Source organism: Carex rostrata, chromosome 16, assembly GCF_964058835.1.
Source record: "Carex rostrata chromosome 16, lpCarRost1.2, whole genome shotgun sequence".
Taxonomy (NCBI): domain Eukaryota; kingdom Viridiplantae; phylum Streptophyta; class Magnoliopsida; order Poales; family Cyperaceae; genus Carex; species Carex rostrata.
In genome coordinates this window covers 6,137,922-6,151,451 of record NC_135933.1, presented here as the reverse complement: position 1 = coordinate 6,151,451, position 13,530 = coordinate 6,137,922, and the positions used below count along the sequence as shown (strand labels likewise).

The 13,530-nt window shown below is 32.5% G+C and overlaps 2 protein-coding genes across 2 annotated transcripts; both read right to left on the bottom strand.

Annotated features, from left to right (window-relative positions):
• Positions 1 to 665: 665 nt before the first annotated feature.
• Positions 666 to 2,626, bottom strand: LOC144567702 (caffeic acid 3-O-methyltransferase-like). The gene is made up of 4 exons (XM_078317867.1): positions 2,484 to 2,626; positions 1,643 to 1,962; positions 1,330 to 1,394; positions 666 to 1,124 (listed from the first exon to the last, which is right to left on the bottom strand). Exons 1-4 carry the CDS (start codon positions 2,624 to 2,626, stop codon positions 828 to 830), a joined length of 825 nt encoding a protein of 274 aa, XP_078173993.1. The 3' UTR covers positions 666 to 827.
• Positions 2,627 to 2,688: 62 nt separating this feature from the next.
• Positions 2,689 to 8,564, bottom strand: LOC144566990 (flavone O-methyltransferase 1-like). The gene is made up of 5 exons (XM_078317015.1): positions 8,296 to 8,564; positions 4,542 to 4,747; positions 3,638 to 3,948; positions 3,322 to 3,386; positions 2,689 to 3,149 (listed from the first exon to the last, which is right to left on the bottom strand). The coding sequence occupies exons 1-5, from the start codon at positions 8,521 to 8,523 to the stop codon at positions 2,853 to 2,855; spliced, it is 1,107 nt and encodes a 368-aa protein (XP_078173141.1). The 5' UTR covers positions 8,524 to 8,564; the 3' UTR covers positions 2,689 to 2,852.
• Between the last annotated feature and the right edge of the window lie 4,966 nt (positions 8,565 to 13,530).

Sequence of the window (13,530 nt, the reverse complement as noted above, 5' to 3'; positions counted from 1 at the left end):
GCCGGCAATGAACCAAATTCAGCTATGCAATGGCCTTTTTCAAAATCATTATATATGAACAAATTACAGCCAGGTTGGATACGGGGCCGTATGGGTTTGAACTTTATAATTAAAGTGTGTTTTTAAGCAGAGAAGGCCCTTAGTAAACAATACTGAAATTGACACCACAAGTATATAATTATAATCAGTCACTCACAAACAGGAAAAGGTATTTTTAACCATACTCTTAGGGACTGCTTACTAGCCATCACCTCTTTGATTCTCACTAAAATACCAGTATGTTCTGTAGATTATTGTCTAACAATAAAGAAGTATTATGTCGAGTGCTGTTAATGGACATTATTTTTATTGCAAATGTTCTTCATAGATTTGATTCAACTTCAAATTTCAATGATATAATTATTATGGTCATTTTCGTCATAAATTCTATCCTCATCCTGTCATCCATCAACACCTGTTTTGATTACAACTATTACTTAAATCCAATAACATATAATTGTGGTTTGCCTATTTGTAGCTCTGTTCCAATGATAAGTACGCTGTACATATCTGCATGAGAAACAAAAAAAAACAGACAGTTCTATCATATGTATTCATTAATTCTGTTATTTACATCTGATACGGTGCTGCTTCTTTTGTGGTCATAATTATATGTTTCTCCAGGCTCAACTATTGAACTTTGCAGAGCGAAATAATCGATTAATAACAAGAAAAAAAAAACATTGAACTATTTATTCAAAAAGTAAATAACAATCCTTTATTTTTAAAACAATAAGGAAATACTATTGCACATACATATGCACGAATACATGAATTGGAGCCTTCCTTTATTTAGTTAGTTTTAATGCCCAAGTATTTGTAAAAATATAGGTGGACTTAAACCCGGAGAATCCAGCATCATCCGCTAAGCATTTCAACTCATGCTCAGTTCTCTCTTTGCCTCCTGAGTTGAATACCAGCATGTTGAGGTCACTACGGAAGGAAAGCTGAGCCATCGGAGATGTATTGGAATTTGTTGGAACAATGATTTCTATTATAATAACCTTTCCCTTGTCTGGCAAAGCCTTTTTGCAATTCCTCAATATCTTCACACAATGCTCGTCACTCCAGTCGTGCAAAATCCACTGCAAGTTTTATGTGATTTCAGCGAATTTTGGGTAAGTTCTCAAAAAAAGGTTCCTAAAAAGGTTTAATATTATTTTTTGAATTAACAGTTCAAGAAGATTCCGTTTAATTTGTTCTTTTTGTTTGGTGTAATTGTGTATACAATCTCTGCTATACAAAGTTGTAGCATTTTCAGTATATAAGAAATCATTATTGAGCAATAACCTTCATCAGAATTGCATCCCCAGGTGGTACACTTGAGAACATGTCACCGACAATATGCTCCACTCCTATATCGATTTTAACAAAGTAGATTAACTAATCATAAACAAAAACAGCTAGATATGTAAATTAATAAGTACACACTATCAATTTTTATGACGAAATATCCTTTATACAATTATTTATAATACTAGTTTACGAACATCATAAGAGAAATAATAATCGGTTCTTTCATAGTAAAACTGAAAACAACAAACAAAGATTTTTTTTTTTTTTTTTTTTTTTTTCTTACTGGCAAGGGGTGAGGGGGTCATACTTGGGTAATGTGGAGCAGAAGCAATAACATGAGGGAGATCGAAATTAATTCCTTTAATACTTGAATGCTTAGAAGTGATCATGCTAATAATGGCACCAACTCCACCACCGACATCAACAAGCGTGTTAATTCCCTCAAATCCTTGGTATATTTCTAAAAACTTTTTTGTTGTGATAACAGAATGGCACTTCATTGCCTCATTGAATCCCCTGCTGAAACGCAGATCTTTTGCATTGTACTCAAATGCTGTCATGCTGTATGCCTTGTGGAATGGGACGCCACCATCCAGCACTGCATCCTTCAGATAGTGCATGGCATTTCATTTGAAGGTTTTAATTAGTGAGCTACATATATACATGTCTAAAGTGCTAATGCTAGGCAGAGAAACCAAAACAAAATTCCCCAGAATCATATTATAGCATACTGCTCACAATATTATTAACATGTATTTCTGTGTGGAAGATCGGACCATTGTCTGTCTTTATAAATGCTCCGTTAATTCAACAAGAAAAAGTTATGATATTAGGATGTGTTTTAACATACCTAATTATTGTTAAACAGAACCAACTATTGCCCTTATGGAAGTGAATAATGGACGTCATCTGTATGGTAAGCCGATCAGTTAGGTGCAGAACTTCATAGAGAAAAACGTATAAATTAATAACGAAAGTGGGCTCTAGTGGATGATATAACCTAGGACCTAGGCTCTAATGGAGTTGATAAACATTTTGATGTCGTTACAGTTTTGTTGGACCATAATTTATAATTTTTGATAAATTTGTGTTCAAATAAACACAACAAATGTCACTTAATCAGTTTGTCAGGGCCATGATTATTATACATAAATTCAATCAGGGCCATGCAGTACCAGCTCCCCAGGGAAACCTTATCCTGGGACATCAAACAAAGAGGAGCCAGAGAGACGTCATCCTCGTTCTTTGTCAGCCACTTGCACACCGGTGCAGGCCCGTATCGCCTGGTCATGATATTGCTGTCACCATCTAACTAAGAAGAAATATTGCAGTTTGTAATTAACTAAGAAGAAATTTTAAGGCAACATATTTAATTTATTGAAACAAGTGATTACATGATTTATAGGATGTAAAATGTAAATGTTACCACACAGCTATTAGGCAAATTAATACTCGTAATATGAAAACATACACGCATCAATAAGGTTCTCCATGGTTATCTTAATCATCTTCCTTATTCACTTGGTTAATTCTATTGCCCAAGTATTAGCAGAGATATAGTTGGCCTTAAATCCTGAGAATCCAGCACCTTTTCCCAATGACTTAAATTCTTGCTCGGTTCTCTCTTTGCCACCTGGGTTATTTGCCAACATGATGAGGTCCACATGGGCAACACATCGCGCTATATGCGATGAATCTGGATTCACAGGAACAATGGCGTCGAGTATAATGACCTTCCCATTGCCTGGCAGTGCCTTGTAGCAATTCTTCAATATTTTCATGCAGTGCTCGTCACTCCAGTCATGTAGAATCAACTGCAGTTAATTTCAGTGATTTCAATGCATTTGCAAAACACTCCACAGAAATGTTGATTTGACATATTTGATTTTCTTGTTGTTCCATGTAATTAATAATAGACAACTTCTACTCAATAATTGCACATATTATCAAATAGCTAGTATATAAAACTGCAGATAGGTTACTAACTTTCATCATAATAACATCCCCTGTTGGTACACTCTCAAACATGTCACCACCAATGTGCTCCACTCCTAATTAAATCAAATTCAATAGAAACAGATCAATAATTTATTTGGTAAAATAACTATACACAAATATCAATGCACTTTCTCTGCATGTATTCACACTTTCTTGAATTATGCTTTTCAGATAGAACGAAAGGGAATGTTTTTCTTTTCAGCTGACATTTCATGAGAATTATGCTTTTTATTATAAACCCAGAAAGAGTGGAATTTCTTTTCGCCATTTTTATTTATTTTAAGAGAGAAAGAGAGGGTCGAACTTGGTAATTTCGGTGCATGATCAATAACATGGGGAAGATCAAAGTTAATTCCTTTGATCTTTGGATACTTGGAGGTGATCATGCTCAAAGTGGCACCAATTCCACCACCAACATCTACAAGTGTGTTTATGTCGTCAAATCCTTCGTATATTTCCAAGAAATGTTTGGTGAAGATGACAGAATGGCTTTTCATCCCCTCATTGAAAAGCTGGTTCATCCGTGGAACCTTTGCATTGTACTCAAATGCCGTCATGCCGTATGCCTTGTTAAATGGAATGCCGCCTTCCAAAACTGTGTCCTTCAAATAGTACCTGCCATCACATCATGAAAATTATTTAGTAGCCATTAAGAGTGCCATTTGTTGAATCCACTCTTTTGTTATTTAGCTGTAAGCTATTGCAAAATGTTTCTGGTCAAGATATAAACATTTTTCTCTGGCCACCATATATATATCTCATAATATTATATATTTATATCGGTGGATTACCAAGTTTACAGGAAATTAAAGCATCCTGATACGTACTGAGTTCAACAATTTTTGTTGACTTGAGATAAATATTTTTGGCACAAATTAGTACAAAAATAAAAAAAAGGTAATCCGATAATTAAAACTACAAAATCACATTTGACTTTGTCGATAGATGATAAGAGGCTAGTTCAGGTAATTAATTTGTAACATTGACTAAATATATAATATAGTTCATATTGTAATACAATGATGGTAGTTAGGGTAACTTATGCTTAAAATATTTTAATCAATATATACAACTAGCTTCTTAAGAAATAATCAACCCTTACGAATTCGGTATATCTTTCTCATCTTCAATTAATTATTTATTCATGTGACAATTAGAATGTCCACACAAATTTGAAAACCCTTCATCTTAACGATCTAAATTCGTACCAGCTTTCCATAAGGACCTTGTCATGGTTCATCAGTAAAAGAGGAGCAATGGAGAAGCCATCCTCGTTCTTTGTCAAAAACGTGCACACTGGAGCAGGGCCGTACCACCTGGTCACCGTTTTGCCATCGTCAGATATCTCTGCGGAACATTTGACAACATTGTATGATGCGAGAACTCTTAGCATCCTGTCCAGCATTGCTGCAGCCTATAATACAGTATGCCTGAATTAAAAACTAAAACAAATCCTTCTTTATCAACTGAAGGTCTCTTGGCATATTAGTTGTCTGTATTTTAATTGATAATGGGTTAAACTTAAATTTAATTGGTTGTTTTAGAAGAAATTAATCTTTCACGGAAATATCATGAAATAATATACTTGACCTACTATTGTTATACACTCTTTTCTGAGATATGTATTGTAACATGACTTATGTAACAATTCATTCATCAATCAAATAGAGGCTTAGACCTCTGTTTTACTCAAAAAAAAAAAAAAAAAAAAAATCTTGTTATACACGTTTAGAAAAAGCAGGGACTTAATTAAGGTTAGCTTGTAGATTATAATCCTCAGAGGAAAATAACCCCAATTAAGTCACATAGTCCTCTTAAATTTTCTTTCCTTTATTTTTCCTTGGGAGGTTAATTATCAATTACCTTACGCTGTGGATCAAGGTATATGGAATCGGCAATGAATCAAGTTCAGGTATGACATGGCCTTTTATAAAAAATAATTAGATATCAACAATTGGAGCCTGCTTGGGTGTAAGTTTCCACTTTATAATTCAAGTGTGCTTTTGAGCCCATGAGGCCCTTAGTAAAAAACACTGAAATTGACACCATAAATATATAATTTTAATAATCCATAATTCACAAAAAGGAGTAGATATTTTTAACCATGCTCTGGGACCTGTTTTCTAGCCATCACCTCCTTAATTAATTCGCACTAACATATAAGTATGTTCTGTAGGTTATTGTCTAACAATAAATAACCATTATGTCAAGTTGAGTCCTGTTAGTTGAGACTGTTTTATTGCAAATATTATTTTTATTATTTGCATCTACTTCAAATTTCTTTCAATGATGTAATTATAATGGTCATTTTCGTCATAAATTCTATCGTTGTCCTGTCATCCATCGACACTTATTTTGATTACAACTTCTACTTAAAGTTTTAAACCCTATTATGACATACATATGCGGTAGGTATATGTAGCTCTCTGCTCCGACAATATAAGCACACTAATAGTGTTTAGTGCTCTTTAGAGCTTCTTAAAGGACTAAGGAGTCTTAAATTTGTCAAACACTTGCTCCTTTGCAAAATTTAAAATTACTTTCTTAAACCTCCTTTTGTCCACTTTCTTAAGCTTGCTTCAATTTTTAGGTCATCATTTTATATGACTCAAGTAATTGAGTCTCTTTAAGAAAGTTAAAGACTCATTTTTTTAAATTTCTCTTCCTAAACACTTTTTCTTTAGTGAAGCTTAAAGTTTAAGCCTACCCAACTTGTCAAATACAATATTATTTAATGGACTTTATGAAATCCTGACCAGATGAATTATTCAACGGGCGATAATGTAAAGTTGCAAATTGTTGACATTATATTGTGTAATAATGAAATGAAAAGCTTCAAAACTCATTATTTCCTTTGTCTTTCTCTCTATCCATTTAATGCATGTCAAATAGTCATCCTTTATTTAAGTTTTATGGTAGTGTTCGGTTAGTATTAAATTTTAAATTCCGCTAAGAAAAAATATTTAGTAACAAAAAAGTTAAGAAAGTGCATGTTTAGCCTTCTTAAGGAACCTCAAGTCCTTGAATCATGTAGAATGACTTCTTAAAAATATGCACAAGCTTAAAAATGTGGAAAAAAGAATCTTTTAAGGAAGAAACTCTAAAGATGGTGCGCCTACCAGTCCAATTTCTGCTGTTGCTTACGAGCGTGTTTGACGCCAAAAAAAAAATCTGTTGCAAAGAGACCACAAGAAGTCCTTTTTGCTTGACCAATCAAGCGAGTTTTCTCTTTGACCAGAGAAAATGATTATACTTGGTTGGCTCTGTTTCATGATACTCGTTGAATTATTCAGCGGTTATGGTATAAATCAAAATTTGCATAAAAAAATAATACATGTTTAATTTTAATATATCCAAATAAATGATACATGTTTAATTGTAGTATTTTTTATGTAGTGAATAAAAAAATTGGTTCAAATTATCTTAGAATTTTAATTAGCGTGAGCACGATGTACATAAATTTAGATTTCTTAATCTTCTTAGTTAAAGCTAGAAAATAGTTAATGACGTTACATCTAGGAGCAAAAGCTAACTTTAATTTCCCATGTTAATTATGCTGCTTTCATTGTAACAACAATTACAGCACAGTATCAACTACTAGTGGAGAGAGACGTCTTAAGTTGTTTCTAGTTCTCTCTGTACCCCACTGATATGATGACTTAAAAACAAATGTTTTCCTACTTTAGTAAGTTTTGCTCTGGATGAAGAGTTAATTTGAAATATGTAAAAGGATGTCGTCTCTTGACTTAGAATTTACAAAATTGACGAGTAGTTGCACATATGAAAAGTGCTCTCAACAGTTTTTATATATCTAGCTCTGTGAATGTCAAACTAATGTACAAATTAAAATATTGTATGCATGATAAGTCTTGAACATGTGTGTCATACTATATATTGTTGTAAAAAAATGCTTCATAAAGTTGTTATAGAGTTGTCAGTTATATAAAATCAAGAATATTGCAATACATTTTTAAAAATCCAAACAAGGAAAGGTTCTTTTATAGGTTTTCGTTTTCTAGCTACCGACATAAAATTTATTTCCAACAATAAATTTCCCTCCGCTGTATACTCACCACCTACGTAGAAAAGCAGAATTGATTCCTCATAGCTACTATTCCAAATCCATATGTGTGGCTAGTCTGTTTACTTTGTTCACAAGGTAATTAACTACATAAATAGAACCACCCTCGGAGTCACATGAAAACTAATATCCCGAGATGGAAGGCTGTGGTCCGGAGCTCAGCAATAGGGGTGTCAACGACACCCGTTTACCCGTATCGTATTCGATAAGACGAGTATGAGTAAGATTATTTTTTCGTTAACTTAATGGGTATTTGATGGTTTATTTGTAAAAATAATAAAACTATTATATTTGTATTATTCGTTATTTGTCCACTACCGTTTCGTTATCCGCTAATTTTAACGGGTATGAATAGGGTAAGGTAAGACAAATTTTAAACGGATATGGGTAGAGTATGGATAAAATAACCCATTGACACCTATCAATTCATTTTTTTTAGTCAGCATCAATTCATTTTCCTCAAAAAAAAAAAAAGAGTCAGCATCAATTCATTTTTTTTAGTTCTTAATTTCAAAAAATACAAAATAAAATATACTTTTTGCTGTTATTTATGTTTCATAACTTATGGTAAAAATTCATCCTTTTTTTGTTTCGTCCTTTCTCGCATTAGATTAAGAAATAAATAATATAGATGTGTTATTTTCTATTTTTGTGAATGAATATTACTAATCAGAGTTGGCCAAACTCGGTCAACTAATTAATTTGTAAACCGCATTTATCACATTTTGGTGCAGTACAGTTAACTATATCATCCTTTGGTAATTAAATTAAGTTTTTTTTTCCGTCCTGGATAAATAAAATTAAGTAGTTGCATGTTCCATACTCTTATTATTGAAATGAAAATTTAAAGTAACAGAATGCATGCAAATATATATACGCACCAGAGGATTATCAGTCTTCAAATTATTTGCAACATCAGCTGCAGTCATAACGGGTTTGCCCGAGGGACCGCCGCAACCCGCAACAAGGATCTCAAGAAGGTCGAGCTCGACTGCGGCCTTGAGCGTCATAGGAAGGATGCAGGAGCTGGCGAGCTGCAATGAATAAAGGCACGCTTCCTCGTCAACCTGGACCTTCTGAGGCGCCCTAACAATGTCAATAGAACCCATTGCTTATGTTTCAAGGAGAGTTCAGAGGGGATGTCAGTATTGTGACTGTGTGTTATGTGAGAGGGGTGAAGAGACAGGAGAGCGTAATCGGGTTTTTATATCCGTGGAAATGGAACGGGTACACTTACCCTCGACATATTTTGTCGGATGTGATATGCGGGCCTAATCTAATTAGAATGTGATCAGTTAACGTCACTAGGACATCTTGAAAAGATACCTCTTAATTGCCGTGATTTTTCTATCTCAAAAAAAAAAAAAAAAAAATTGCCGTGATTTTTATATATAAGAAAATTGAAAAACAAAATATTAAAAACGAGAATGGGTCTGTGAAAATTTTAAAAATAGGAAGGGATACACGACTCATGGCGTCCTTGAGGGACGCCATACCAAATTCAAGTCCGACGAAAAAAAAAAAAAATTTTGAAAAACCAGGGACGCCATGGCATACCGCAGCAAAGAATTTCAGCAAAAAAAAAAAAAAAAAAAATTAAATTCCAGGGACGCCATGGCATATCTAGTCCCATATACAAATCTCACAAAAGCTCTTTTTTCAGCTGAAAAACGCTAAGTTTCATTTTCAGCTTTTGTATATGGGACTGGATATGCCATGACGTCCCTGGAATTTTTTTTTTTTTTTTTTTTTTTTTTTGCTGAAATTATTGGGTTGGGGTATGCAATGGCGTCCCTGGTTTTTCAATTTTTTTTTTTTTTCATCGGACTTGAATTTGGTATGGCGTCCCTCAGGGACGCCATGGGTCGTGTACCCTTTCCTGTTTTTAAAATTTTCATAGATCCATTCTCGTTTTTAATATTTTGTTTTTTAATTTTCTTATATATAAAAATTGCGGTCTTAATTGAGACATTCTAATTGAAAAGTACTAAAGAAAACAATGATCCAATTACATTGCTTTGAACTACAATTGGATCATATGATGTAATCAGACGGATTTAATTTGAACAGTCCAGATTTAACATACTGTTAAGTGTTATCTGAATTGAATTGTTGTAACTTGCAAGAAGTAAAATTTTCATCAACTATTTTTGTAATCGAATGGTTCAGACTTTAGAATTAGATCAAAACTCAAAAGCCTATCTTTATACAGTCTATTATTGTAGTACAAACTGTGAACAGTACAGTTTGCCAATGAACGAACCATTCTAATTACTCAAACAAATAAATGACACCGTTGCCCGTGGCAATCAAAATGATCATGTTTGATTGTGGAGTAAGTGGTGGAGTAAATCATCTGCATCATTTTTAAAGAATAAAAAAAGAAGTAAATTTGAAAGAGTAAAATAAAGTAACATTTGAGTTAATCTAAATTAAGTTATTTCACTTATTTAGGTGGAGTAACTTACTTTATTTGTGAGTTCCATGATTAGAGTAACAACATATTATAATTTTCTCTCTTTTCATAAATTTACTTTATCAAATTTCAATTAAACTTCAATTAGATATAATTATTTTAATATAACTTAACTCATATTAAGAAATTTAATTAAATTTAATTCGAATTAACTTTGCTTCACAACCAAGACCAATGAGTGGCAGCGATGCAGACTTTTGGTAGGTATGCAAAAGTGCATGCATACTGGGGCCCGCATGTTGTAATATAATTTTTTGTAACACTTACGTCAGATGACGTGCGTGGCTTAATATGAACACTGAAAAGAAATTCAATCTTTTTTTAAGGAATATATTTTCTTTTTGGTCCTCGGTTGTCTAAATCTGTCCTCCATGTGATTTTATTCAACATATTTTTTTCAATTAGTCTTTCATCACCCTTTCGACCCTCGTTTATGAACAAGATTAATCTTTTTCTTGCCCTTCTATATTTTTACTTTACAAAATCTCTCCGCAGTCCGTACCTTTCACTTAGATTCCATTTTTAGAAAATATATTTTTAATATTCGCAAATTATGTCAAAAAATATTGTTATTATGATTAATGTACATATATACAAATGTATTTATATAAACACTACGACACTAACTATAAATCCTTATTTTGTACATGCTTAAAGAATGAATAATGCAAGTTTTATAAACAACAAATTATTCAAATTTAAAAAATCAAGGCAATTCAAATTTAAAAGCTACACTAGACAAGTTCAAATTGAAACACCAGAGTACCAGACATTTCAAAGAATATTATTGTCAAAACGTAGATGTTATTTTTTGATGAAGGCATATAAAAGTTACTTTTACTGTAGACATGTATGACATGTATCTTTTGCATATTCTTTCAATTAATTTGGTGTTATAGGGTAGTTGGTGGAGTGGTTACCTCATTGCACATTTTGAGAACCAACCATGGAACAATTCTTTCAATTACTGAATTATCATTATTTTTGGCAATTATTGATTGATTGAAGGACTGATGAATATGTCACACCTTACAACAATTCCCAATTGCAGAGGCCAGAAAACGAAATTTACATCAAGTAATCCCCTCAACTAATCATCAATTATCACTATTTTTTACAATTTACTAGATTGACTGAAGGACTGATAAATCCGTCACAACTCACAACAGTTCCAAATTAATAGGTCAGAGAAACAATTTATATCAAGTAATTAAATTTCTCAACCAATCATCAATCTTTTTTTAGTTCCTCCAAAGAGCCGGAAGTTGTTGAAATTCATCCACTAAGGTTTTTCAAAAAGATTATTTTAAGTTTGTAAAATTCGCTGGCATGTGCTTAATTAAAATTTTAAAAAACCCCGGTATATAATACCAAAGCTTTCATTTTAAAAAATTAATGAGGAGGCTATAGTAATACACATATTATGAATCAACTTGTACTATGGATTTGTATCTTTATTTTTAAAGTTTAAACGGTCGATTTGAACCATCAAATATGATCTCTATATAATGCTCTTGGAGATCACATTTTTATTTTTTAGCATTTTTTTATTATTTTTTTAGATAAGTAAAAATTAATCACTACTTTTGAATGGTCCAAAATGTTTAGATTAATTGATTTTCTACCTTTTAAAAAAAAAAAAAAAACTACACATCTGTTTGCGAGTTGTGCTCTATCATTATTATTTTGATAATCAAATTTAAGTATAATAAAATAATCGTCCTCCGTGTACAAGGTCTACATTTGAATTCCATCTGGAGAATCCTTTAAAAATATTTAATAAAAGACTTGATTTTCGTCATTTATCTCAAAAAAAAAGTAAAATATTATAATAGATATCCTAAAAATCTGTTGGATTGCCATCTGATCTAATTCATATTAAGGGTCTTAAAAATTAGAAGCATGCTTGTGCAATATATATTTGAAAAGCACAAAGGACCGTTGGGCATGAACTAGCTTAAAATAATAAAACAACTACCCCAAATTAGAGTTGAAAGTAAGCTAAATAATGTGTTTCATCCTCCTCCTTTTTCTTTCATCTTTCGTCTCTAGTCAAAGTCAGTAACTGGGTTTAGCACCAAATTCTAACTGACAAAAATTTGCATTATTTTTGAAGCCTAGTGAATACCCATTTTAACAAGTTTAGTCGAACGAACTATAGGTTTAGGCCAGTGCCAAATGAGCTAAAAACGTTCTTAATAGACCCAATGGGCCTTTAATTCTGAAAGCACACTGGAGTTGGGATGCATAAGTTTGGAAATATAGATCGAGTTAGACATGTTACCTTTCCTGCGTATTATTTTGTAATTTACATTCTAGCAACCAATGGGGCTGCGACGAGGGAATTTAATGTGCTCGCCTGGTCTGTAAGGTGTCACGTACGTGTGGCAGGTATAAGAAAACAAAATATTGTCTGGCTAACACAAAATTCGGTGCGATGCGGTGTCATGATCATAAGATTTACAAAATGGTACACATGAAATTATAATAAGGTATAATAAGAAAAGTGCAGGGATAATTTGTTTGATGTTATGAAAACAATTTCAGAAAGTTGCTAACATGTTCAAATTATCTATTCAATTAAAACTAAACAGCAATATTACAAGAGGAATTTTTTTTTCCTGGTTGGCATAAATAATGCCAACGAATGGATTGATAAAAAAAAGTTTATATACACAGTCCTAATTATCACATCTAACTAACTATAAATATACAAATATACAAGGAATTTTGTAATTTTATTGTTCCTTTTACGAACACCTCCATTATTGATTTAGTACAACTTCAAAGCAGTTTATTGAATATTGATGAAGGTGTACTCTGTTTGTTACATGAAGAAACTTAGAATATCGGTCACAGAAAATCTTGTTGGAAAAGTCTCAGAAGAAAAGAAAAGAATCCATATCTAGTTCGCACGATCGCATCTATGCTTGAAATCTTCACATTTCTAGTTATCTTGCTTTTAGTAGGGGCCCGTTATTGTGGGCTCTTTAGATAGACGGCGTTGTCTGAATTTCTCTAGTTTTTTGGATCCCTATATTGGATGAGGAGGGATCAAGTTACAACACTTGAAAGTTACAACAAAGTTACAACATCAATTTTTTTTATTTTGAAAGTCCAAATCGTCGATCCAAACCGTTAGATATTCAATCTATATTAAAATGTGCTTGGAGACCAAATTTTACATTTTTTGAAATTTTTTTGCTATTTATTAAGATGGGTACAAAATTGCTGTTTTTTAATGGTGCAGAATTTTAATAAAAACAGCGATTTTGTACCCATCTTAATAAATAGCAAAAAAATTTCAAAAAATATAAAATTTGGTCTCCAAGCACATTTTAATATAGATTGAATATCTAACGGTTTGGATCGACGATTTGAACTTTCAAAATAAAAAAAATTGATGTTGTAACTTTGTTGTAACTTTCAAGTGTTGTAACTTGATCCCTCCTCATATTGGATTATGTATAGTGTACTTAACCTTCCAGCCTATTGGGCTTTCACTCAGTACAATTTCACATGCACTACGAATAAGGCATTTTCTCCCGTACCATCCATACTCTCAAATAAGTGAAGGATATAATAACATGAACATCATCTTTAGGATGGGAAGCTGTCACAACAGAAATAATTCCAACGA